Source organism: Mirounga leonina, unplaced genomic scaffold (genome assembly GCF_011800145.1).
Source record: "Mirounga leonina isolate KUSES-001 unplaced genomic scaffold, KU_Mleo_1.0 Mir_101664, whole genome shotgun sequence".
In the NCBI taxonomy this organism is placed as follows: Eukaryota; Metazoa; Chordata; class Mammalia; order Carnivora; family Phocidae; genus Mirounga; species Mirounga leonina.
Genome location: NW_023270175.1, coordinates 14,372,307 through 14,399,918, shown reverse-complemented (window position 1 = coordinate 14,399,918; position 27,612 = coordinate 14,372,307). Strand labels below are relative to the sequence as shown.

Below are 27,612 nucleotides of genomic sequence, written 5' to 3'. Positions count from 1 at the left end.
ACTACTTCATCAAGCACATTTTTTTTTTATTGTAGATAAAAACGCATAACGAGATCAGCCTTACCAAATTTTTAAGTGAACAGTACCATATTGTTAAAGATAAGCACAATGTTGTACAATAGATCTCTGGATCTTTTTCGTCTTGTGTAACTGAAGTTTTATACCCATTGAATAGCAACTCCCCATTTCTCTTTTCCTCTAGTCCCTGGCAGCCATTGAAATTACACTTTCTGCTTCTATGAATTTGACTCCCTTAGATATACTTCATATAAACAGAATTGTGCAGTATTTATGCTTCTGTGACTGACTTATTTCACTTTGCATACTATCCTCAAGGCTCATCTATGTTGTAGTATATGACAGGAATTCCTTCTTATAGCTGAAGGAATATTCAGTTGTATGTATATGCCACATTTTCTTTATACATTCATCTGTTGATGTGCATTTAGGTTGTTTCTACCTTTTGGCTATTGTGAATAATGCTGCAGTGAACATGGGAGTGCAAATACCTTTTTGAAATCCTGATTTCAACTCTTGTGAATAAATACCCAGAAGTGGGATTGCTGGATTGTAGTTCTATTTTTAATTTCTTGAGGAATTTCCATACTGCTACCCGTAGTTGCTGCACCATTTTACATTTCCACCAACAATTCACAAGGATTCTGGTTTCTCCTCCCCAGCACTTGTTATTTTCTTTTTAAAGAATTAATTTTTGACAGCAGTTTTAGGTTAACCGAAAAATAGAGAAGGTACAGAGATTTCCCATTTACCCCTTGCCCCCACACATGCATAGCTATCTTCTTTATTTTCAACATTCCCCACCAGAGTGGTACCTTTATTGTTACAGTTGGTGAATCTACGTTGACATATCACAATCACCCAAAGTTCATAGTTTACCTTTGACTTCATTCTTGGTGTTGTATATTCTGTGGGTTTGTATAAATGTGTACTGATATGTATCCTCTGTTACAGTATCAGAGTATTTCCCCTGTTCTAAGTATCCTCTGTGTTGTTTGTTCATCTCTCTGGCTACCCCCAACCCCTGGCAACCACTGATCTTTTCACTCTCTCCATAGTTTTGCCTTTTCCAAAATGTCATATAGTTGGGAATATATACTATATAGCTTTTTCAGATTGGTTTCTTTCACTTAGTAATATGCATTTAAGGTTCCCCCATGTTTTTTCATGGCTTGAATGCTCATTTCTGTTCAGTACGGAATAATAGCATAGTGTGGATGTACCATTTTATCCATTCACCTACTGAAGTACATCTTGGTTGCTTCCAGGTTTTGGCAATTATGAATAAAGCTGCTGTAAACATCTATGTGTAGGTTTTTGTGTGGACATAAGTTTTCACTTCTTTTTTTTTTTTTTAAAGATTTTATTTATTTATTTGACAGAGAAAGACACAGTGAGAGAGGGAACACAAACGGGGAGTGGGAGAGGGAGAAGCAGACTCCCTGCCGAGCAGGGAGCCCGATGCGGGACTCGATCCCGGGACTCCAGGATCATGATCTGAGCCGAAGGCAGTCGCCTAACCAACTGAGCCACCCAGGCGCCCCAAGTTTTCACTTCTTTTGGGTAAATACCAAGGAGTGAGATTGCTGGATCATAAGGTTAGAGTATGTTTAGTTTTATAAGAAGCCACCAAACTGTTACAATGTGGCTGTACCATTTTTCATTTCCACCAGTAATGATTGAGAGTTCCTGTTGTGCCACATCCTTAATAGCATTCAGTATTGGCGGTTTTCCAGATTTTGGCAATTCTAATAGGTGTGTAGTGGTATTTTGTTTTAATTTGCATTTCCCTGATGACATATAATGTAAGGCATCTTTTCATATGCTTATTTTGCCATCTGTATATCTTTGGTGAAATGTCTGTTAAGGTCTTTTGCCCATTTTTAAATTGAAGTTTTTTTTATTGAATTTTAAGAGTTCTTTGTATATTTTGGATAACTCCTTTATCAGGTGTTCTGTTTCTGTTTTTTTTTTATAATGGCCATCCTTACAGAAGTAATACCTGTGGTTTTGATTTACATTTCTCTTGATAAGTGATGTTGTACATCTTTTCATATAACTATTGGCCATTTTTATGTCTGCTTTGGAGAAATGTGTTCAAGTTCTTTGCCCATTTTTTAATTGGCTTGTTTTTTTGCTATTGAATTATAGATGTTCCTTATATATTTTGGATATTAACCCCTTATCAGATATATGGTTTGCATATATTTTCTTCCATTCCATAGGTTGCCTTTTCATTCTGTTTCCTTTGCTGTGCATACAATTTTTAGCTTGATGTCCTACTTGTCTGTTTTTCCTTTTGTTGTCATAGCCAAGAAATCATTGCCAAGACCAATGTCATAAAGCTTTTCTCTTAGGAATGCCACAGTTTTGGATCTTAAATTTATGTATTTAATCCATTTTGAGTTGGTTTTTGCATGATATAAGTGTCCAATTTCATTCTTTTGCATGTGATTATCCATAAATGCTTTTGAACTCCTCTGTTTATTTTTCAGGTCAGTTATTAGTTTTTTTTTTTTTTTTCCTTTAAGTAGGCTCCATGCCCAATATGGGGCTCAAACTCACGACTCTGAGATCAGGAGTTTCATGGTCTACTGACTGAGCCAGCCAGGGGCCCCAGTTATTACATTCTTTAGCTCCAGAATTTGTTTGGCTCCTTTTAAATATTTTCTGTCCTTTTGTTGAAAATCTCATTTTATTGTTGCATTTTCCTGAGCTCATTGAGCATCTTTATGATAGTTATTTTAAATTCTTTGTCAGGTAACTCATGTATCTCTAATTCTTTTTTTTTTTTTTTTAAAGATTTTATTTATTTATTCATGAGAGAGAGAGAGAGAGAAGCAGAGGGAGAAGCAGGCTCCCAAGGAGCAGGGAGCCCGATGCGGGACTCGATCCCAGGACCATGACCTGAGCCGAAGGCAGATGCTTAACCGTCTGAGCCACCCAGGCGCCCTGTATCTCTTAATTCTTTAGGGTCAGTTTTTGGAGACCCATTTTGTTCCTCTTATTGAGCCGTCTTCCCTGTTTCTTTATGTTCTTTTTTTTTTTTTTTTTTAAAGATTTTATTTATTCAGTTTAGACACACAGAGAGAGCGAGCATGAGCAGGGGAGAAGCAGAGGGAGAAGGAGAAGCAGGCTTCCCGCCGAGCCAGGAGCCCAATGTGGGGCTCGATCCCAGGACCCTGGGATCATGATCTGAGCCGAAGGCAGACGTCCAACCATCTGAGCCACCCAGGCGCCCCTCTTTACGTTCTTTTTAATTTTGTGTTTGTATGATTATATTTGAAAAAACACTCCTCTCTCCCAGTCTTTATGGACCTGCTTAGTACAGGGAAAAGCCTTTACCAATCAGCCTGGCTATAGATTCTGGGGGCTTCTCAAACCTTTTCTCTGGATGTGTCTTTTGGATTTATGTGTGTAGATTCCACATTAAAGGAATTTTCCAGTTTCTTTTTTTCAGAAGCTTGTACTCTTGTATCCTTTGGTGTCCATCTGTTGTACTCTGGGTCCTATGAAGTAGCAGCATACCACCCAGCTCTTTTTTGTTCTTGGTGGCCCCTAGGCAGCTAGAGTAGGTTGGATGCTGTCACTGCCCTAGGTCAGTCTAAACAGAAACTAGTCCTTCAGGCAGTCCCCCCAAAAGCTGGAATGTTGGATATTCTTTCTCCCCTGAGGGAGAGGTTGCTGAGCTGTATTGGTTTCTGTTTGTTGTAATATGGATTCTCTGAATCTGCAGCTTGCCACCCAGCTTTTTGTTGTGTTGTCAGCAGGCCTCAGGCACCTAGGGTATGCAAGGTCCTGTCTGTGCTCCAAGATGTTCAGGAAAGAAACTAATTCCTCAGGCAGCGCCTACCCCAAGTCAGAATGTTAGATATAAAGTCCAGTCTTCTCTTTCATCCTTAGGGGGAATTTGGGAGCTGGGAGATTTTTTTCCTAATTGTGTGGTGCTGTGCCAGGAGGAAGGACTGTGGTGAAAGGGTGACATGAATTTTCCTGCTGGCTTTGATGCAGTTGGTTTAGTGCTCACCTGGTGTGCAGGAGCTTCTTAACTGGTTTCTGAATTTCTCATGATGGGAATTGGTATGTGTATTGTTGTTGAGTTGGTGTTTCTTTGGGAGGAAGGAAAATGTGGGACTTCCTGTTCTGCCATCTTGCTGATGCCACGCCCATCAAGTACCTTCTTAAGTGAAACTGGCTTTTGTTTTGTGAATGATCATGAAAAATAAAATAGTTTGGTGACATCTTACACGGGACTGGCTTTATTCTTTCCTTTGATTTCTTTCTTTTTTTTTTTTTTAAAGGTTGATTTGAGAGAGAGCGAGCGAGCATGCACATGTGGGTTGGGGGAGAGGCAGAGGGGGAGAATCCCAAGCAGACTCTCCACTGACCAGAGAGTCCAATGTGGGGCTCAGTCTCAGAACCCATGAGATCATGACCTGAGCCAAAATCAAGAGTCCGATGTGCAACCAACTGAACCACCCAGGTGTCCCTCTTTCCTTTGATTTCTTGGTCATGGAGAATCAATGAAGCAGTTTGGTGCAAGTGCCTTGATATGTGCTAAGGTGCCAGCTCTCTTTCCTTCCTTTTCTTTTGAACGGTTAGTGCAGGGGCGCCTGGGTGGCTCAGTTGGTTAAGCGTTGGACTCTCGATTTCGGCTCAGGTCATGATCTCTCAGGGTTGTGAGATCGAGCCCCATGTAGGGCTTCAAGCTGGGTGTGGAGCCTGCTGAGAATTCTCTCTCCTCCCTCTGCCCCTTCCCCCTCTAAGAAAAAAAAAGAAATGAACTGTTAGTGTAAATGTTAATACTGCAAAAAAGGGAAATGAAGTCTTAGTATTATTATGAATATGGTTTTGACCTTGCAGAACTCTAGAACGTGTCTTGGGGATCAGAGGTTCATGAACCACATTGTCAGAACTGCTACTTTACCAAATTATAACGGTTCCTTTCTGTTCCTATTTTAAGTCTTTTTTAAAAAAGTAGTGAATGGATGTTGAATTTTGTCAAATGTCTTTTATGCATCTGTTGAAGTCGTGTGATTTTTAAAAGTCAGTTTAATGTGGTGAATTAATCTGAACCAACTTTGTGTATTTGGGATAAACCCACATAAGTCTTGATGTATTTCAATATTTCCATTTATTTATATATTTAATACTGCACATGTTTAAATACCACAAGGCATATTATTGTTATCAGTTGATATTCTTTTAGAATTACCCATATACTTGCCACTTTTTCCTCATTTCTTGCTTCAACTCCAAAGTTCTCTCTGGAATAACTTTTATTCTGCCTAAAAAATGTCCTTAAGTGTTTATTTTAGTGTGTGAATCAGTTATTTGTCTGAACTTCAGTCCTTATTTTGCCTTTTCTTGGAACTTGGAACTGTTTTTTGGGTGGGCAAATACTTTGTTGTAGCACTTTGGGTGTATCTTTCAGCTATCTTTTGCATTCAGTGTTCTGGTTGAGAAGTCCTGAAGATACTGTCTTTTTTCCCTCAGGTGCTTAACTGATTTTATCTTTGGTTTTCTCTAGCTTTATTATGATGTGTCCAGTTGTGGATTTTACTTCAGTTCTAGAAAACTGAATTCTTGGCTATTATTTCTTCAAAAATTGTTTTTGTCCCTGTTCTCTCTTCTCTCTGGAATTCCAGTTAAGCATACCTCTTTTCACTGTTTTGTGTATATCTATCCTTCTTTACAGTATTTAAATTAATCTAATGAAGAGGTATTTAAAATATAAGTTTTTTTTTCAACTTTCAGTTTTTTTGTTTTTAAACTTTATTATTGGAAAAAAATCTCAAACAGATGAGAAGGTATTCAGAATACTAATGAAATCATCCATCAGTCAGCTTTGCTAGTTCTCAACTGCTGGCCAATCTTCTTTCACCTAATACCCCACACCCATTTTCCCATTCTCATTTTATCCGTGAATATTTCAGTATTATCTTTTAAAGATACATTTTTATAAAATTTATAAAATGATTTTTTTTAAGATTTTTTTATTTATTTACTTGAGAAGAGAATGAGCGAGAGAGAGAGCACGTGAGAGTGGGGAGGGTCAGAGGGAGAAGCAGACTCCCCGCTAAGCAGAGAGCCCGATGCGGGACTCGATCCTGGGACTCCAGGATCATGACCTGAGCCGAAGGCAGTCACTTAACCAACTGAACCACCCAGGCGCCCCTATAAAATGATTTTTTTGAAGATTTATTTGAGAGAGCATGAGAGAGAGTGAGCTGGGGGGAGGGGCAGAGTGAGAGGGAGAAACTCAAGCAGACTCCCTGACGAGCACAGAGCCCACGTGGGACTTGATCTCATGACCCTTAGGTCAGACCTGAGCCGAAACCAAGAGTCAGATGCTTTAACTGACTGCACCACCCAGGCGCCCCCAAAGTTTATAAGATCTTTATAAAATACTCTAGTTGACTCAGAAATATTAATTTTAAAAATACTTGAAAAAAAAAATACTTGTTTGAAACAGGATCCAAACACTGTGATTGATGTATCTCTCAAGCCTTTTTTAACCTGAGGATTCCCGGCATCTTTAATTTTTTCTTGCAGTGTATTTGTTGAAGAGACTGGGTCATTGTCTGTACAGTTTCCCACAGTTCGAATTTAGGTTCATGGCTTTTTTTTTTTTCTTAAAGACAACTTCATAGGTGGGTGGTGTATTCTTTCATCAGGATTAGGACACACAAAATGTTTGATTGTCTCTTGTGATGTAAACAGTTATTGATAGATGTTTAGATCCTTTAATTTATTAGGGATCTTTAAATGGTGTTCTGTCATTCCTTTCTTTATTAGCTGAAATACTTCAGTACAGAGACATTTCTTTTTTTTTTTGTAGTTTTAAATTTTATTATATTATGTTAGTCACCATACAATACATCATTAGTTTTTGATGTAGTGATCCATGATCCATTGTTTTCGTATAACATCCAGTGCTCCATGCAGTACGTGCCCTCCTTAATACCCATCACCGGGCTAACCAATCCCCCCTCCCCCCTCCCCTCTAGAACCCTGTTTGTTTCTCAGGTCCATAGTCTCTCATGGTTCATCTCTCCCTCCAATTCCCCCCCCCCCATTTTTCCCTTCCTTCTCCTAATGTCCTCCATGTTATTCCTTATGTTCCACAAATAAGTGAAACCATATGATAATTGACTTTCTCTGCTTGACTTATTTCACTTAGCATAATCTCCTCCAGTTCCATCCATGTTGATGTAAAAGTTGGGTATTCATCCTTTCTGATGGCTGAGTAATATTCCATTGTATATATGGACCACATCTTCTTTATCCATTCATCTGTTGAAGGGCATCTCGGCTCTTTCCACAGTTTGGCTATTGCGGACATTGCTGCTATGAACATTGGGGTGCATATGGCCCTTCTTTTCACTACATCTGTGTCTTTGGGGTAAATACCCAGTAGTACAATTGCTGGGTCATAGGGTAGCTCTATTTTTAAATTTTTGAGGAACCTCCACACTGTTTTCCAAAGTGGCTGTACCAACTTGCATTCCCACCAACAGTGTAAGAGGGTTCCCCTTTCTCCACAACCTCTGCAACATTTGTTGTTTCTTTCCCTGTCCATTTTTGCCATTCTAACTGGTGTAAAGTGGTATCTCAATGTGGTTTTGATTTGGATTTCCCTGATGGCTAATGATGATGAACATTTTTTCATGTGTCTGTTAGCCATTTGTATGTCTTCTTCAGAGAAGTGTCTGTTCATCTCTTCTGCCCACTTTTTGACTTGATTATTTGTTTTTTGGGTGTTGACTTTCAGAAGTTCTTTATAGATTTTGGATACCAGCCCTTTATCTGTAGTGTCATTTGCAAATATCTTCTCCCATTCTGTGGGTTGCCTCTTTGTTTTGTTGACTGTTTCCTTTGCTGTGCAGAAGCTTTTTATCTTGATGAAGTCCCAAAAGTTCATTTTTGCTTTTGTTTCACTAGCTTTTGGAGATGTATCTTGAAAGAAGTTGCTGTGGGCGATGTCAAAGAGGTTACTACCTATGTTCTCCTCTAGGATTTTGATGGATTCCTGTCTCACATTGAGGTCTTTCATCCACTTTGAGTTTATCTTTGTGAGTGGTGTTAGAGAATGGTCGAGTTTCATTCTTCTGCATGTGGCTGTCCAATTTTCCCAGCACCATTTATTGAAGAGACTGTCTTTTTTCCATTGCATGTTTTTTCCTGCTTTGTGGAAGATTATTTGACCATAGAGTTGAGGGTCCATATCTGGGTTCTCTATTCTGTTCCATTGGTCTGTATGTCTGTTTTTGTGCCAGTACCATGCTGTCTTGGTGATCACTGATTTGTTGTAATATAGCTTGAAATCGGGCAACGTGATGCCCCCAGCTTTGTTTTTCTTTTTCAACATCTCCTTGGCGATTCGGGGTCTTTTCTGATTCCATACAAATTTTAGGATTGTTTGTTCCAGCACTTTGAAAAATGTCATTGGAATTTTGATCAGGATAGCATTGAAGGTATAGATTGCTCTGGGTAGCATAGACATTTTAACAATGTTTATTCTTCTGATCCATGAGCATGGAATATTTTTCCATCTTTTTGTGTCTTCTTCAATTTCTTTCATGAGTGTTTTGTAGTTCCTAGAGTATAGATCCTTTACCTCTTTGGTTAGGTTTATTCTGAGGTATCTTATGGTTTTTGGTGCTATTGTAAATGGAATCGTTTCTTTAATTTCTCTTTCTACAGTTGCGTTGTTAGTGTATAAGAAAGCAACTGATTTCTGTGCATTGATTTTGTATCCTGCCACATTACTGAATTGTTGGATGAGTTCTAGTAATTTGGGGGTGGAGTCTTTTGGGTTTTCCACATAAAGTATCATGTCATCTGCGAAAAGAGAGAGTTTGACTTCTTCTTTGCCAGTTTGAATACCTTTTATTTCTTTTTGTTGTCTGATTGCTGTTGCTAGGACTTCTAGTACTATATTGAACAACAGTGGTGAGAGTGGGCATCCTTGATGTGTTCCTGATCTTAAGGGAAAGGCTCTCAGCTTTTCCCCATTGAGGATGATACTCGTTGTGGGTTTTTCATAGATGGATTTTATGAGCTTGAGGAATGTTCCTCTATCCCTATACTCTGAAGAGTTTTAATCAGGAAAGGATGTTGTATTTTGTCAAATGCTTTTTCTGCATCAATTGAGAGGACCATATGGTTCTTCTCCCTCCTCTTATTAATGTGTTCTCTCACATTGATTGATTTGCGGATGTTGAACCACCCTTGCATCCTGGGGATAAATCCCACTTGGTCGTGATGGATGATCCTTTTAATGTATTGTTGGATCCTATTAGCTAGGATTTTGTTGAGGATTTTGGAGTCCATATTCATCAGTACAGAGACCTTTCTTAACAATTATTGGCTCATGTGTGAAAGGCAGATTAAGTGTTTTTTATTCATTTCCAGTTTTCAAAAATAATGAATTGATTTACTAGCATGCTCCAATTCTGACCAATTAGGGTTTTTAGGTTTGTTTTATTCTCATTATAAACTAATGGATTTAAACACATCTGATATGTTTCCAAATATTTTTAGTTGATGTAATTTGCTGTCTAAGGGTCATCTATATTAGGATTGGAAATGAATGCAGATTATTTCTATTTTATTCTAGTTTGCATTTATGCCGGATCCTCAGTGAAAATAAAAGCCATGATAGTTCAACTTACAGAGGTAAGACTTTTAAAAGTATCATAGCTATTATTTTTGGCTTGGTCAAAATTAATAGATGTTCTGTTTTACATTAAATTGTTATGAATGAAAAACAAAAGCTGTGAGATAGTTCACATTATATAAAGCCTTTATATGAGTATATTACCGTTAGGATTAAAACTGTAGTTACAGTAAGACTATTTCTGTATATAGATGTTTGATCTACATAAGAGTCATATATTGCTTGGCTTTTATCGTTGTGACATGGTATATTTGGCCAAATATCAGCAGTTGCTAGCTGTATTAAAAATTATACAGGCTAGCTATCAGTCATAAACAGAAGAGAAAAGCTAGTACGGAAAAACTATTCAGATTTTGTTTGCACTAGGAAATATCCAGAAACTGAGGTGGTGTTTTTACTAAAGCTGGTTATGTTTAGGTAGTATCTGGGGATCTTATTAAAGGCAATTGTCATGGAAAACATTAAAAGCAAAGGAGTTGTTTACTGCATATCACAAGTATGATTTATTAAGTAAGATGTAATTAAACAGGATGTAAATTTTAATTTTAAAGGCTTTTACTATTTAGCATTTATTAATTTAAAATTAGGCATTTGGATTTAGAAAAGGAGGGGCAAAAACAAAAGCAATTACATCTAGTAAGGTTAAAGCATTTTCTTTTTTTTTTTTTTTAAAGATTTTATTTATTTTATTTGAGACAGAGAGAATGAGAGAGACAGAGAGCACATGAGAGGGGGGGAGGGCCAGAGGGAGAAGCAGGCTCCCTGCCGAGCAGGGAGCCCGATGCGGGACTCGATCCAGGGACTCCAGGATCATGACCTGAGCCGAAGGCAGTCGCTTAACCAACTGAGCCACCCAGGCGCCCAGGTTAAAGCATTTTCATATGTAGCTTTCGCTGAGGGTAGAACCCATAACAGTTTTTTCAATTTAGAAAAAATAATTTATAACCACTAATCTATTTTAAATAAAAAATGATTAAATAAAAATTCATTATAGTTATTTAAATTATGCCTTTGTGAATAGAAGATTAAAAACAATGTTTTTCTATAGATTTACTTTTGTTTTATAAAAAAATAAATATTAATATGATTAAGATTTTTAAAGAACATTTGAATTTTTGAGTGGAAGCATTTTTTTAACAAATGAGCCTCTTTTTTTTTTTTTTTTTTGTCATTTGGGTAAGACCTGTTTTAAGACTTAACATTCCTAGCCTGCACCCCCACTTATTTTCCAATTTATCCTACTTATAAAGTTGCATGATCTTTCATAAAGATTTCTGAGGTTGTTATAATGCCTTTTCTTTTGAATAAGTCAGTTGACTGCCAGAATTGTAAGAAAGTAAAGAAAGACTCCTTCCTAAAAGCACTTGGATACTTAACTTTTTTTCTTCCCTATGTTTAAAAGAAGTTTATAACTTCTCAGTTAACTTTGATCTTGTCTGTGATTGAAATCTTATGTGGGTAAAATAAGAGAAAGAATTTTCAGAAAACTAAATAGTGTAATACAGGATGATTACTCTTCAGTTTTAAATGGGACTATATGGATCTTTAATAACTACCGGATTATTGTTAATTTGCATGGTTGTTCTGATTCATGTATGAAACCAAAAATAGTTATGAGCGTGGCCTCATTGACATAATTGCCAATGCTCTCTTTCACCTGCCTTTGCCTGCTTCCTCAATACATACGTTCTTTGGCTGGTATCTGCCAACAGTCAAGCTTTGGTCTAAGGGCTCCAGTTGGTAGTCCATGCAGAAAGCTAACTGAAATGTCATTTCTTCAGAATTTCCTTCGTTCTGTCTTAGGGGGATTGAGTTTGGGTAGTGTTCCCTGAGCCCTTTCCCTTTCTGCCCCTCCCTTCCCAGTTTCCTTTGCTCACACTACTCCTTTTTATAAGTCCCTTCCCCCCAATAAAATGATATTGTAATGATGGCTGATAAACAGGAGTAGTCCTGACATAACCAAGAACTAGTGTCTTCAGTGTTCAAATCCCACAAAGAATGTCTAAGAATCTCTAGAAGTCCCTTTTACTTGTGGCTGCCCTTAAAACTACTTTTTCTGAGGGGCGCCTGGCTGGCTTAGTTGGAAGAACATGCAACTCTTGATTTCCAGGTCATGAGTTTGAGCCCCACATTGGGTGTAGAGAATACTAAAAATAAACAAGGGAAAACCCCTACTTTTTCTGAAATGTTAGCATTAAGATGAAATCTTTTATTTATTTTTGTGTATAATTATAAGGTTTGCTAAGTTTTTCTCCATGTTGTAAATGTAATGTTTTTCAACTTTAGTATAGATTTTACAGAATTTTGTGGGGTTAGCCTTGGTAGTCTTAAAGTACCACTTACTGTTTCTATGGCTAAAATACAGTAGATGTTCCTAACCACTTAAATGGGCATTTAAAAACATGTGAATTGGGGACTGCCTTTGCTCTTTTGTGGATAACATTGTGATTGTTTTCATGTCACTTAGTGTTAGCAAAATGACCTGGGCTATTTGTTCTCTGTTTTAATCTCCTTCTCTGATTAAGATTAGAATTTCCTCAGCTCCTATGAGCCCATATTCCTTTTTTTTTTTTTTTTAAAGATTTATTTATTCATTTGAGAGAGCGAGAATGAGAGAGAGTACATGAGGGGAGGAGGGTCAGAGGGAGAAGCAGGCTCCTCGCCGAGCAGGGAGCCCGATGCGGGACTCGATCCCGGGACTCCAGGATCATGACCTGAGCCAAACGCAGTTGCTTAACCAACTGAGCCACCCAGGTGCCTGAGCCCATATTCTTCTGGGAATTTTATGTTGTTCAGCTGTTTTGTCCTTCCAAGAATGATTACTTTTTTTTTTTTCCCTAAGTTATCTGGATAACTTTAATTTTATTTATTTATTTTAGAGGTAGCACACACTTGAGGGGGGGGGCAGAGCAAGGGAGAGAAGCAGACTCCCCACTGAGTGTGGAGCCCAATGTGATGCGGGGCTCAAGTCCATGAGCCTGAGATCATGACCTGAGCCGAAATCAAATCGGATGCTTAACCAACTGAGCCACCCAGGCATTCCTAGTTTTTAATTTTTTTAAATATTTTATTTTTAAGTAATCTCTACACCTAAGATGGGCTCGGACCTACAACCCCGAGATCAAGAGTTGTATGCTCCACTGACTGAGCCAGCCAGGTATCCCTGGATAACTTTAAAAATGAGTGTTATTTGTTGTAAAAGCATTTTATTAATGGAAATTGAAAGCATGAAATTGACCTCATATTTCTACCATACTAACAAATAGAAATTTTTTCCTTTGCATTTTAGCTTTTATATAGTTTATTATAAGCATAATGAAGGCATATTTATGAAAAAGGTATAGAATATGTTTAATAATGAATTCTTTATTAGGAATTGGGATACTCTGGCTGTATTTTTTTTTTTTAATTTTTTAATTTTAAAGATTTATTTGAGAGAGAGAGTGAGAGAGGGAGCACAAGTTGGGGGAGGGAGAGGGAGAAGCAGACTCCCTACTGGGCAGGGAGCCCGATGTGGGGCTCAATCCCAGGGCCCCGGGATCATGACCTGAGCTGAAGGCAGACGCTTAACTGACTGAGCCACCCGGGCTCCCTCTGGCTATATTTCTTTAGCAAATAATTTAATGGACAAATTTATTTCATTGTAAAATAATTGTGAATTAATAAAATTGTAAATAAGGTTGTTTAAAGGGATATTGGTATGTTTTGATTTATATGCTATCCCTTTTTTGTGATGAGTAGTCAAACTAAGGGACAAGATTTTTAAATATTTGATGTTTTACTTGCTATTTTGCCCTGAAAGATTTTTGATTCCCTTCAGAAAGAAAATTTACTTTATTTTACAGCTGTTTTTAGAGCTACTTGTTTTTCTACTTTTTTTTTTAATTATTGAAGTATAGGGGGCACATAATAAATTAGTTTCAGGTGTACAACATAGTAATTCAACAAATCTATAACTGTACATTATGCTGTGCTCACCACAAGCATAGGTACCATCTGTCACCATACAGTTGTTTTTCTACTTTTAATGAGAGGAAGGAGGTAAAGTTTTCAGTGTATAGGACTAAAGAAAAATATGGCCCGAAGGAGGTAGTCATGTGACCATTAGCTCCCCCCTCCCCGGGCCGAATTCCTTCTCCAGGGAAGGAAGCTATGGTAATAGTGAATGAGACTATCTGTGGTTGACAGTTCTCATAGAACTGCCATTTTACATATGTATGTATGTAATTATTTTAGTTTGAATTCTGATAGGCGAAAAGATCTAGATTTGGGGAGACATTCTCCGAGAGTAGGATACGGATACAACTTGATTTTATATTGACTGGTAGTCTTTACCTGTTGTCAGTGTAGCCCTGCGAGTGAATTGGCTATGATCCCAATATATGTAGACAAAGCTGTGAAATATCCTGGTGAGAGAAATGGTTAAATTAGTTTATATCCACCTGCTGGAATTCCATGCAATCACTGAAAATAATTTGGGAGACTTTGGTAGCATAAGAAAATACTTTAAAAAGTGTTTGTGGGGGAATCCGAATACCAAATGATGTACACTGTGAATGCAAATATGTAAAACATGTAGATACGTAGAAAAAGATTGGAAGGAAATGTTTAAGCAGTAGTTATGTTATAGTAGTGGAGTCAAGGTTAACTATTTTCTACTTTTAGTGTTGTGTTTTTGTGAAAGTAAAAGGGAAAAAAATCTGTCAGAGAAAAGCATTAGAAGTATATTTTTCTTATTTTTGATCCTTATAATTCTGAGAAGTAGGAAATACAGAGGTCTTCCCTCAGAAGGGTCTACCTTTTATGTTCAAGAGATTGTGTTCTTACACTCTTTCTTTTATGTTCAACAGATTTCCAGCAGGCTCTTTATGAGTTATCATACCATGTCATTAAAGGAAATCTAAAGCATGAACAGGCATCTAATGTTCTTAATGACATTAGCGTAAGTATACACACACACACACACACACACACGTTTTTTAATTTAATAACTACATATTTCTTTTTGCCTTTGATACAAAGATCCCTAAAGTATGTAACTTGCATTTCATTTTGTTCAGAATTATAGTAGTGGATGTTTTAAGGCAATATTGATAAGCCGTTGTTGCTAGGTTGAAATTTTAATCTTTGGTTGTGAATAAAGCAGAAAATGTTAGGTAAGCTGAGAGGGCAAAGAAAAAAAAAAGCCTGCCTTGGAACAAAATCACGATACACTTAATTAAAAATGCTACTATAAAAATAATTTGACTAGAATATTTTTCTCACAGTGGAGCATATCAAAACATTTTCTTTTGTTTGCAGTTATGTTTAGAAATTAAATATACTTTAAAATTTGAGGATTAAGTTATTTTAAATTAAATTGAGGTTGCATAGTTGTAACTAATGCTCACTTGATGCCAGTTTTCATGTGTTTGCTGTGTTAGAAAATATTAATAACTAGATTTTTTCCCCTAACCTTTAGGTGATTTTTCTGTCTCTTTTTTATTAGACAATTTAAGTTAGATTCAGACCAGATACTTTTCATAGGTGTTTGGTATTTGAATTGTAAGATGAGCTCTCAAATTGTAAGGGTGTTGTTTGTAAACCAGTAGTTAAGTTTCTTAGCTTAAGTAGTTAAGTGGTGTATTATTCTATTATTATTAGGCTGGATTTTAACCTTGTATAGATAAAATTATCCATCCAGTTGAGAACAGCTTTCATAATGAGTATTATTGACATGTAGGACCTGGAGCTTCTTGATACCAGTACGAATTTCCCTTGTGCTGCTTTAAGCTTCTGTAGCCTTTTTCTGTTAGGATAGGTAATCTCCTTCATATGCTTTCTGTGCTTTTCTGAGGATAAGTCGTAAGGAATTTCTATGTTTAGCTGTTGTGATTTTTTTTCCCTTACATATTGAAACGTATTTGAGCAGTCAAGGTTCAATATGAATTTCTCTTTTATCCTTAAACTGTCTCTATCTGACCACAGCAGTATTAATTCATGTTGGAGTAGTCTTTTTTTTTTTTCCAACAACTAATATTCCATGTTGAAAACTCTTGTTTTGCTCTTTTCTTCAAGTAGCCTGAGTACTTGCATTCAAGTAGACATAGCAAAAATTCATAGCCCTTAAGAAACTTTTGAGACTGAAGTCTGGTGTGCAATTAAGTTTCTTTCATTCTGTAAATTGGCCATTGGTGTAGTCTGTTTATGGATTCGATTCTAATATTTTTCCCATTTTTTGAAAGTGAATAGTCCAAATGGATTTAATATGTATTTTGTTTTTACTTAGCTTCCCCTTTCCTTTGAGTCTTTATATATACCTTTGCACCTGGATTGTCATTGTCATGGCTTTCTCATAGCCCCATATCTCACTGTCCCATATCTTAGCCATGGAAGCATATCTTGCATGTCTCTTACAGTGCCAGTCTTTTGTTGTTGTTGTTCTTGTTAGGATTATATTTCTTTCCTTTACTCTCTGAAAATAGGCTAGTTTAAGGGTTGCTATAGTGCCAGCAAACTAATTGCAGTGATTGAACTATGATCCTTACTAATGGAAAATGTCTCTAAAATTGGGCATGGGAGTGGGAAGTCAGGAGACAAATCTAGAATACGTGTTGAAGTTTTCATCCAGAAATGAGGGGAGAATTTTGGCTTACAAAGGCTACAAACATCAGTGCATAAAGAAAATAAAGATGGATTTTTGGTAATTGTTTTCATCTTCAGAGAATCTTGAGTTATGGAATGACAGCTTGTAATTGTTTTTGTATTTTTTAGATTTCTGTTCCGATACCACTAGGACTTTTGCATAAATCAGTGTTGATTGAGGCATGAGCACATTTAAAGTTGTAGATGAAAAATGTACCATTTTTAACAGGTTTAAGGTACCCAAATTCCAGTGGTTTCTAACATGAAACTTCATTGGAAAAGTGTCATTCATTTGTGCTCTTTAATATTTCCTGAGGTGCTTGTTAGGTTTTTTTTTTTAAAGATTTATTTGACAGAGAGACAGCGAGAGAGGGAACACAGAGAGAGGAAACACAAGCAGGGAGAGTGAGAGAGGGAGAAGCAGGCTTCCCGCTGAGCAGGGAGCCCCATGCCGGGCTCGATCCCAGGACTCCGGGACCATGGCCTGAGCTGAAGGCAGACGCTTAATGACTGAGCCACCCAGGCGCCCCGCTTGTTAGGTTTTTTTTTTATCAAGTGTTTTATCAAGTTATTTCATGGTAGACATTTAAACATTTTTTTTTCCAACTGTTGTCTCTTTTCTGTTTTCTCTGTATTATGAAACTTGAATTTTATTATTTGTCAACGTAGTGGTGTTGGGGTTTTGTTAGGTTTTAGGTTTTACTGAAGAGTATTATTCTGAAACCATACTTGCTAGTGTGCTGTTCTTGTATTTACTATGAATAATTATATTTTTATAATTAGGAATTTCGTGAGGATATGCCCTCCATTCTTGCTGATGTATTCTGCATATTAGGTAGGTATCAATCCTTTATTTCACCTGTAAAAAGTGCTGTAGGGTAGATTAATGTACTGTGTTTAAAAAAATGTTTTCTTTAAACTATTTGTAGGAACTAGACTGTATCGTTTCTTTATAGAGAATATAGTGTTGTAAATCAAATGAGTATGATCACTGTTTATAAACTAGCTTTAGATATAGTTTATAATTTAAATAGTCTGAGTTTTGCAGAATGTATGTTTATATAAAATTGAGCTAAATTAAGTCCTTTCAAGTAGAAAAAAGCTAAGTTTTTTGAAGTTCAGTTAGTCTGAATTATTCAGATTTTAGTAACCACATAATTAATTTTACTCAATGGAGTTTATCAATGAATGTCAGAATCTCAAACTTAGGACACTCAAGAGATAGTTACTTTGCTGTTATACTCTTTTGATTCTTCTTAATTTTAGAAAGAGCAAGAAGAGCCAAAGTAATCAAAAGTACTTTTCTTTTGAGGATGAGAAACCAGCTTTGGAAGTAGCAACTTCTCTATTTGTCCAGAATAAATAAGAATTTATGCAAGATAAAAAAGGAATATTTCTTTGACTTAGAACAAAAGGTAGTGTCCTTCCATGGGAAGCATGGATTTAAAAAATAATGTATATTATAAATTTATTTCTTTTAATTTTAGATTTGAATTAAAATAACTTTGAGCAGTTTTCCCCATCAATGTTATGCTTTCTAAAACTTTGATCTAATAGAAACCTTTACCAGACATTTTAATATTCACTTTAAAATAAAATAAGACATCCTCTGAGAGTTTGTCAAGCTGGAGTGAATTAATTTAGCTCATTAATCTTAATTTCTAGAATAGATAGGTTACTTAAATGTCTTACTGAGAATCTGGGAATTTGATCTCATCAAATCTGAATGCCTGGTGCTTGATCCTTCAGGATGTTTAAGATTCATAACAGCAGTAATGTCAGGAATAGGTCAAAATGTGTGTGGACTGTGAGTGATAAAAGAGTAGACCACTGATGGGCTGATCATATGTCCCACTTTTGTTTTTTTCCCCCTGGCATAATTAATAGTGCCTTATTTCGATTTTAAAACTGTCCTGGTTTGGATCATTAAGTATAAGTTCATACTATCTATTGAATGGATTTATGCCAGCAAGAACAACAAAACCTTTTAAGCTTAATTTTTTAAAGCAGGCACTAAAGGTATTACATTATGTATGTTACATATAAATATACCTTGAAACAGTTTAAAAAATTTTAAAAAATGGTTTTTACTATAAATTTGTAGGACTGAAAGAGTGATTTGTAGGTAACATTTTGTGGAAGCTGTTGTTCCTTGATAGTGTCAGGAGTATATTTTATGTCTTTTTTGGGGGTAATCATCAGCTATCAGCTTACTAGTAAGTTCCAATAATTTCTTTATTGATTTATTCTATTAGGATATATTTTCCCTTCATATTTACTTTAGTAATAGGAATTATAAGTCATTGTTTTTTACTATTAACATAAATTTATGAGGATGTTTGGTTGCTCTTGGGAAATTTCTTTTAGCCTATCCAGTCAATTTTTACAAGCAAGATTAGAATGGCAAACTTGGAAAGAGAATTTCCCTTACCTGTCCCCCCTCACTCACCCACCCTCACTGTTAGCAGGAAAAAAAAAAAATGATCGAAAAATGACCCCAGACCAAACTAGGGAATAGGAGTAAGAATGGGAGCTACCTCTAATAATGATAATGGCAATAATAATGTAGATGCTATTTTTGGAGCACCTTCTATGTTCTAAGCATTGTGTTATGCATTTAATTTCATTTTAATCTTTACAGCAACTTCTGTAAAGTAGGTGTACATATCAGAAAATTGAAGCTCCGAGAAGGGATTTTTCAAGGCCACATAGCCAGTAAAACAGGGTTTGAACCTGGGTCTTTTTGGTTCCAGAGCCCATAATTTTTTTTACTATACCATGTTGTCTTTCTAATATTTTAAGAGCTATAAGAAAAATCATTACTGTACTTTCCTGGTTAAGATAACAGTTTTCTTTAAAAGACTAATTATGTAAGAATGAGGGGGCCTGAGAGCTATATTAACCTGGAGAGGGAAGTCTGATGTAACTTGATGCACTGATGGGACCTCTGAGCTGGAGTGGGTGGTTGGTGATACTGGGACCTAGAGTTGGGAATGGTTGAGGGCTTTTTAGTAAAATCATAGGGGAAATTAAAGAGAATTTACTAGGTACTGATTTCAGGGTTTATGAGTCAGGGATAATGAATGAATTTATTAGAATAGCTTCATTAATTAGGACAAAAAGAAGAAAGAAACAGGGAAGACATAATTGTGCTAAGAGAGTTGTGTATTGATTGTTGAGATAGCTCAGCAAAGAAGTTTACTGAGGTCTTACTAAGCATTTCTTAACATGGTCAGAACCCAGAGAGTGGTACCTTGAACAGGTCAAATGGCTAAGAGGAGAGGAGACTTGGCTTGAAGAGGATGAACCTGCTATCCAGGTGCTCTGATCTTAGGGACTTTGGGGGTAGATCTTAGGGACTTTTGGGCCTTGGTAGATAGATGTTGGTTAAAAGAATGGGCACAGTTTATTTCTTTTATTTTTTTATTTTTTTAAATATTTTACTTATTTATTCATGAGAGACAGAGAGAGAGACAGAGGCAGAGGGAGAAGCAGGCTCCCCACGGAGCAGGGAGCCCGATGTGGGACTTGATCCCAGGACCCTGGGATCATGACCTGAGCCGAAGGCAGACGCTCAACCGACTGAGCCACCCAGGCGTCCCAAGAATGGGCCCAGTTTAGTCCTGACCCCTGAAGATCAGTATCCTTGAAGTTCTAGCCTGAGGAGGGACCAGAAAACCAGATAACAGGGAGACAACTAGGAATCCCTGGAAGGGATTGATGAGATACACATGGATTAAAAGTCTAATTAAGAGAATGAGATTGTATTGCAGTTTATGTTGTATAAATTATACCCTCAAATTCTCTTAATATGCTTGAGCTGACCATGTGCTTAGCTACAGTGGCCAGGATATTGGGAAATGGCACTGTCCAAGACGGGAAAGAGGAGAAGGGCCAGGAAAATGTGGAAATGTTTGATGATAAATTCTTTTCTCTTTTGATTCTCAGTTACGGCAATAGAAAGTAAACTGAAGCAAATCAGTGGTAGGACATCTGGGGAGAACTGTAGAACCCTTAGGAGACAATTTTATTATATCACTAAAATCGGTGTCTCTTATAAATTACGAGTTGACCTTAATACAATAGTATGTAATCATTAAAGCAATAATCCTGAGATCAACTTTGTAATCCTGTCAATCCTGGTTGAATTTTTTTAAGTCTTTTTTTTTTTTTTAATTTTTTTTTTTTTTAATTCATAAGAGACAGAGAGAGAGAGAGAGGCAGAGGGAGAAGCAGGCTCCCCGCCTAGCAGGGAGCCCGATGCGGGACTCGATCCCAGGACCCCGGGATCATGACCTGAGCCGAAGGCAGACGCTTAACCATCTGAGCCACCCAGGCGCCCAATCCTGGTTGAATTTTTTGATGCTTGGCATTAAGAGCTAATTGTTTTATTTCCTCCATACTTCATAAAACTGACAAATTTTCTGAATAATCTACTGAAACTCGGAGGTCTCAGTTTCTTAATATTTCAATAGGAAGAAAATAAAAATCATGAATAATTTTTGTTTGCTGACTAGAGTAATTCAAAACGGGGTGTTAAAAAATACTCTTTTAATACTGTCTTTTCGTAGAGTTGATGGCCAGGTAGTTTGGTTAGAACATGGTGCCAAGGTGGCCAAGGTCAAAGGTTTAATCCTCACAAGTAATAAGATCTTTAGTGTTAGAAGAGATCTTTGTTGTCACCTAGTTCAACTTTACACCTAAGGAAGGAATCTCTTCTTCAGCATCTCTGATGTGTTGTCATTTAAACTTTGCTTGAATATTTCCATTTTTGAAAACATTATTTTTTTGAAATTTTGTTGCTTCCAGTGCCATAGCATGTAACTCCTGTGTAATCAACTTACCATTTTATGGATATGCCATTGGTCACAGGGTCAGTCTCCAGTATCAGGAGAAATTAATTCTGAGCATTCATATGCATATGAAGGACAGCTCCTGCTTACTATAGTTGCAAATTTGTTTCCAATTTCAGAATGAGGCATTTTAAAATTAGCTAGTTTTAAAGAAAATAAGTATCTTATTATAGTGCTGGAGACAGTCTAGAAAAATCAAACTTTCATGTTTTTTTTTCCATCATTATAGATATTGAGACAAATTGTTTAGAAGAAAAAAGCAAGAGAGACTATTTTACACAATTGGTATTAGCATGTTTGGTAAGTTATAAAAAAATACTTTCCCTTTCTAGATTTTTACATTGAACAATTATAATCACAGTTAATCATGTTAATGGAGGAGGATATTGACATTCAGTTGGCTATTCATTATAAGGTGAGATTTGGATTTTGAAATGGAATGCTTTGTAAAATTAGACATGCTAATTATGTGAAATATGCATGCTTCATATCAATTAAACTATCTGTATATATCAAACTTTTGGTGATATTCCTGACCTAGTAAGTTCCTAAATAAGGAAAAGGTAAGCATCTATCAAGTGAGTAGAAATGATGTGGACAACTTTTAAACTGAACAGTTTTTCATAAACTATTAGGCAAGGAGAAAAAGAATGGAGGTAGTTTAAAAATAATAAATTCTAGAACTTGTCATAATCATTGTCGAGTAAACCATTTTATGTTCATAAATTTAGAACCAAGGAGAAATGCTATTACTCAGACCTGGAAGATGGCCTTATATTCGCTGTACTAGAATTTTACTTAAACAATAGAAAGTAATGAAGGCTGAAGGTGCTGTATTACTCTTAAAGAAAAATTCAGTTGACATAGGTTTAATCAGAATTTCATTTGTAGGCTGTGTACAGCATGCATATAATTTTTTAGTGAGTTTTATTTAAAGAGCTGTATGTCACATTTTTTTCAGTATTTGGAGAGTCATCATTTTTGTTAAATTGAAGTTCCAAGCTTTTTTTTAATAAATTGAAATTTATTGATACATATTTAATGTGATTTTAATATTCTTATTTGGGAAAAATTATTTTGAGTGTATTTAAATTGTGGATATATTAGAATGCTAAGGAATAAATGGCCTTTAATATTTTTTAATACAGTATTTAGTTTCAGACACAGTTCTAAAGGAACGCCTGGATCCAGAAACATTGGAATCATTAGGGCTTATCAAACAATCACAGCAGTTCAATCAAAAGTCAGTTAAAATCAAGACAAAACTCTTGTAAGTACATTTATCTTTATGTTGCAGATCAAGTATCTGAGTATGTTTTCTTTAGTTCTCATTTTGAATACTAGATGTTTCTAACAGCAGTTTGAAGATTTTTGTTGTTGTTGCTGTTAGCATGTCTTGTGTTTTATCCTTTTAAAAGAAGCATAGGATTATTGAGTCAGCCGTGAACTTTACCTGTGTGAAACCAGTGTTAATTTTTTTCCATATTAGAAGTTAAAGTAATATTCAGTGCTTTTATTATTACCAATAAAATAATTTACAAGTATGGCTATACTCTAGGGTATATTGTTAGTCAACGATGGAAATAGTGGCATGCTGTTGTTCCTTGGGATTAGCAATATTCCTTTTTTGTGTTACTGGTTTTCCCTGTGTAATTAACATTGGGGTGTCTCATGAATCACTGTTATTTTCTATTTTAAAAGATATACAAAGAAGTAAACTTTCAACAACTATTCTTATAATTGTTCTATATAAGAGAAATAATGAAAATTCAATGAGAATACGGTACTTTTATGCAAGCTTGTTAATTGAATTAATTTTATCCCCTTTATGATGTTTATCTAATTTCAGTTATAAGCAGCAAAAATTCAATTTGTTAAGAGAAGAGAATGAAGGTTATGCCAAGCTGATTGCTGAATTGGGGCAAGATTTATCTGGAAATATTACTAGTGACTTAATCTTAGAAAATATAAAATCTTTAATAGGTAAGACATGTCTAATAATATGTGTTACTAAGTTTTTTTAAAACTGTTGGAGAATATCCATAAAGACAGAATGGATGCATTCCCCCATGTAGGTTTCTTTTTTTCAATTAAGAAATGAGAGCAGTGTCTAGATAGTACTTTTAAGATTTTATCAGTACTAGTAAAATTTGGGATGATATTTATGAGAAATCTTTTTGTCATTGCTACCTATGTGTTTGTATTCATTTCTTTTTTCTTTTTATTGTTATTATTTTCATCGTATTATTTGTTTCAGGGGTACAGGTCTGTGATTCATCAGTCTTACATAATACACAGCGCTCACCACAACACATACCCTCCCCAATGTCCATCACCCAGCCACCCCATCCCTTCCACCCCCCTCCACTCCAGCAGCCCTCAGTTTGTGTCCTGAGATTAAGAGTCTCTTATGGTTTGTCTCCCTCTCTGGTTTCGTCTTGTTTCATTTTTCCCTCTCTTCCCCCATGATCCTCTGCCTTGTTTCTCAAATTCCACATATCAGCAAGATCATATGATAATTGTCTTTCTCTGATTTATTTCGCTTAGCATAATACCCTCTAGTTCCATCCACATTGTTGCAAATGGCAAGATTTCTTTTTTTTTTTTTGATGGCTGCATAAGATTCCATTGTATATGTATACACACACACACACACACACACACCACATCTTCTTTATCCATTCATCTGCTGATGGACATCTAGGCTCTTTCCATAGTTTGGCTATTGTGGACATTGCTGCTATAAACATTGGGGTGCACATGCCCCTTCAGATCACTACATTTGTATCTTTGGGGTAAATACCCAGTAGTGCAATTTCTGGGTCATAGGGTAGCTCTATTTTCAACTTTTTGAGGAACCTCCATACTGTTTTCCAGAATGACTGCACCAGTTTGCATTCCCACCAACAGCGTAGGAGGGTTCCCCTTTCTCCGCATCCTCGCCAACATCTGTAGTTTCCTGACTTGTTAATTTTAGCCATTCTGGCTGGTGTGAGGTGGTATCTCATTGTGGTTTTGATTTGTATTTCCCTGATGCCAAATGATGTTGAGCACTTTTTCATGTGTTGGTTGGCCATTTGAATGTCTTCTTTGCAGAAATGTCTGTTCATGTCTTCTGCCCATTTCTTGATTGGATTATTTGTTCTTTGGGTGTTGAGTTTGATAAGTTCTTTATAGATTTTGGATACTAACCCTTTATCTGATAAGTCGTTTGCAAATATCTTCTCCCATTCTCTTGGTTGTCTTTCAGTTTTGTTGACTGTTTCCTTTGCTATGCAAAAGCTTTTTATCCTGATGAAGTCCCAGTAGTTCATTTTTGCCCTTGCTTCCCTTGCCTTTGGTGATGTTTCTAGGAAGAAGTTGCTGCGGCTGAGGTCAAAGAGGTTGCTGCCTGTGTTCTCCTTTAGGATTTTGATGGATTTCGTCTCACATTTAGGTTTTTCATCCATTTTGAGTCTATTTTTGTGTGTGGTATAAGGAAATGGTCCACTTTCATTTTTCTGCATGTGGCTGTCCAATTTTTCCAACACCATTTGTTGAAGAAGATTGTCTTTTTCCATTAGACTTCTTTCCTGCTTTGTCGAAGATTAGTTGACCATAGAGTTGAGGGTCCATTTCTGAGTTCTCTATTCTTTTCCATTGATCTATGTGTCTCTTTTTGTGCCAGTACCATACTGTCTTGATGATTACAGCTTTGTAATAGTGCTTGAAGTCTGGCATTGTGATGCCACCAGCTTTGGTTTTCTTTTTCAACATTCCTCTGGGTATTCGGGGTCTTTTCTGGTTCCATACAAATTTTAGGATTATTTGTTCCATTTCTTTGAAAAAAGTTGATGGTATTTTGATAGCAGTTGCATTAAATGTATAGATTGCTCTAGGTAGCATAGACATTTTCACAATATTTGTTCTTCCAATCCATGAGCATGGAACGTTTTTCCATTTCTTTATGTCTTCCTCAATTTCTTTCATGAGTATTCTATAGTTTTCTGAGTACAGATCTTTGCCTCTTTGGTTAGGTTTATTCCTAGGTATCTTATGGTTTTGGGTGCAATTGTAAATGGGATCAACTCCTTAATTTCTCTTTCTTCTGTCTTGTTGTTGGTGTATAGGAATGCCACTGACTTCTGTGCATTGATTTTATATCCTGCCACTTTACTGAATTCCTGTATGAGTTCTAGCAGTTTTGGGGTGGAGTCTTTTGGATTTTCCACGTCAAGTATCATATCATCTGAGAAGAGTGAGAGTTTGACTTCTTTGCTGATTCAGATGCCTTTTATTTCTTTTTGTTGTCTGATTGCTGAAACTAGGACTTCTAGTACTGTGTTGAACAGTAGTGTTGATAGTGGACATCCCTGCCGTGTTCCTGACCTTAGGGAAAAAGCTCTCAGTTTTTCCCCATTGAGAATGATATTAGCTGTGGGTTTTTCGTAGATGGCTTTTGTGATATTGAGGTATGTACTCTCTGTCCCTACACTGTGAAGAGTTTTAATCAAGAGAGGATGCTGTACTTTGTCAAATGCTTTTTCTGCATCTACTGAGAGCAGCATATGGTTCTTGTCCTTTCTTTTATTAATGTAGTGCATCACATTGATTTGTGGATGTTGAACCAACCTTGCAGCCCAGGAATAAATCCCACTTGGTCGTGGTGAATAATCCTTTTAATGTACTGTTGGATCCTATTGACTAGGATCTTTTTTTCTTTTAAAGATTTTATTTATTTATTTGACACAGAGAGTGAGCGAGCACAAGCAGGGGGGGCAGCAGGCAGAGGGAGAGGGAGAAGCAGTCTCACCAAGCAGGGAGCCCGACACGGGGCTTGATCCCAGGACCCTGGGACCATGACCTGAGCCAAAGGCAGACGCCCTGCAACTGAGCCACCCAGGCGCCCCCTTTTGGCTAGGATCTTGTTGAGAATTTTTGCATCCATGTTCATCAGGGATATTGGTCTGTAATTCTCCTTTTTGGTGGGGTCTTTGTCTAGTTTTGGGATAAGGTAATGCTGGTCTCATAAAATGAGTTTGGAAGTTTTCCTTCCGTTTCTGTTTTTTGGAACAGTTTCAGAAGAATAGGTACTAATTTTTCTTTAAATGTTTGGTAGAATTTCCCTGGGAAGCCATCTGGCCCAGGGCTCTTGTTTGTTGGGAGATTTTTGATTACTGCTTCAATTTCCTTGCTGTTTATGGGTCTGTTCAGGTTGTCTGTTTCTTCCTGGTTCAGTTTTGGTAGTTTATACGTCTCTAGGAATCCATCTATTTCTTCCAGATTGTCTAATTTGTTGGCATATGGTTGCTCATTATATGTTCTTATAATTATTTGTATTTCTTCTGTGTTGGTTGTGATCTCTCCTCTTTCATTTATGATTTTATTTATTTGGGTCCTTTCTATTTTCTTTTTGATAAGTCTGGCCAGGGGTTTATCAGTCTTACTAATTCTTTCAAAGAGCCAGTTCCTAGTTTCATTAATCTGTTCTACTGTTCTTTTGGTTTCTATTTCATTGATTTCTGCTCTGATCTTTATTATTTCTCTTTTCCTGCTGGGTGTTTGTATTCATTTCTGTTCTCTCTAGTATTTCTATCTTTAATTTTTAAGTATTTCTCAGTAATTTTATAGAGGGCAGAAAATAAGCAAATGTGAAAGTTTAATAAAATCTTTATTGAATTCTCGAAACATGGAGATGTTTAGGTCTTTTGAGCTTGATTTAAAAAATATCTTTACAAGGGACTTTGATACATACATTATTTTATCTTTACAACAGCCTGTTAAAAATAAGTGTGGCAGATGTTGTGAAAGATAGGGAAGTGTTATTCTCCCTACCTTTTAAGTAAAATTTCTTCAGCTTTATTCTTTTCATTTGCATTGAGCATTTGGAGGAAATAGTTGGCTTCTGTAGAAAGGAGGAATGAATGGTAGAAAAATAGGGTAATCCTGATTTTTCAGAATGGAGAGAGTTTTTGCTATTATTTGTTGGTTCTTGTGCTATCTTAGGGAAGATTTCACAGCACCTAGATGTCTTAGATTTTGAGACCTGTTGGAGAAGTCATGTTCCCTGCTTTACTGGTTATATTTTAGGGGATGGTTATGCTCCACTTCTTAGTTTTTCTACACGTTTGAAATTTGTGTATGACTAAGAAAGAGAGAGGAAGTGTCCCCCAGTCTTCATTCCCTTCCTCCATTCTTATGTATAGGGACCCAGATAAAACTAGATTTACTACAGTTACCTTTGTTTTTAGCTTAGACTTTTGGTGATCAGCAGGTGTAGCAGGTAAGGAGCTTTTACTTTAAATTTATCCTTTTTAAAAGTTTTTATTTAAATTGCAGTTAGTTAACACAGTATAATATTGGTTTCAGGTATACAATATAGTGGTTCAACACTTCCATGCCACACCCAGTGCTCACCACAAGTGCACTCCTTAATCCCCATCACCTATTTCACCC

The 27,612-nt window shown here is 36.4% G+C and overlaps 1 protein-coding gene across 13 annotated transcripts in view; it reads left to right on the top strand.

Annotated features, from left to right (window-relative positions):
* The window catches only part of THOC2 (THO complex 2), a 119,788-nt gene that overhangs the window by 10,276 nt on the left and 81,900 nt on the right, over window positions 1–27,612 (top strand). For all 13 annotated transcript variants that reach the window (XR_004679754.1, XR_004679749.1, XR_004679747.1 and 10 more), the window contains exons 2-7: window positions 9,641–9,699; window positions 14,551–14,642; window positions 17,108–17,159; window positions 21,407–21,477; window positions 22,326–22,447; window positions 23,027–23,160. Coding sequence is in view for 9 of the 13 variants with exons in the window: in XM_035008281.1 (XP_034864172.1) it covers window positions 9,641–9,699; window positions 14,551–14,642; window positions 17,108–17,159; window positions 21,407–21,477; window positions 22,326–22,447; window positions 23,027–23,160 (530 nt within the window). In the remaining 4 variants the exon portion in view is untranslated. The remainder of the gene's footprint in view (window positions 1–9,640; window positions 9,700–14,550; window positions 14,643–17,107; window positions 17,160–21,406; window positions 21,478–22,325; window positions 22,448–23,026; window positions 23,161–27,612) is intronic.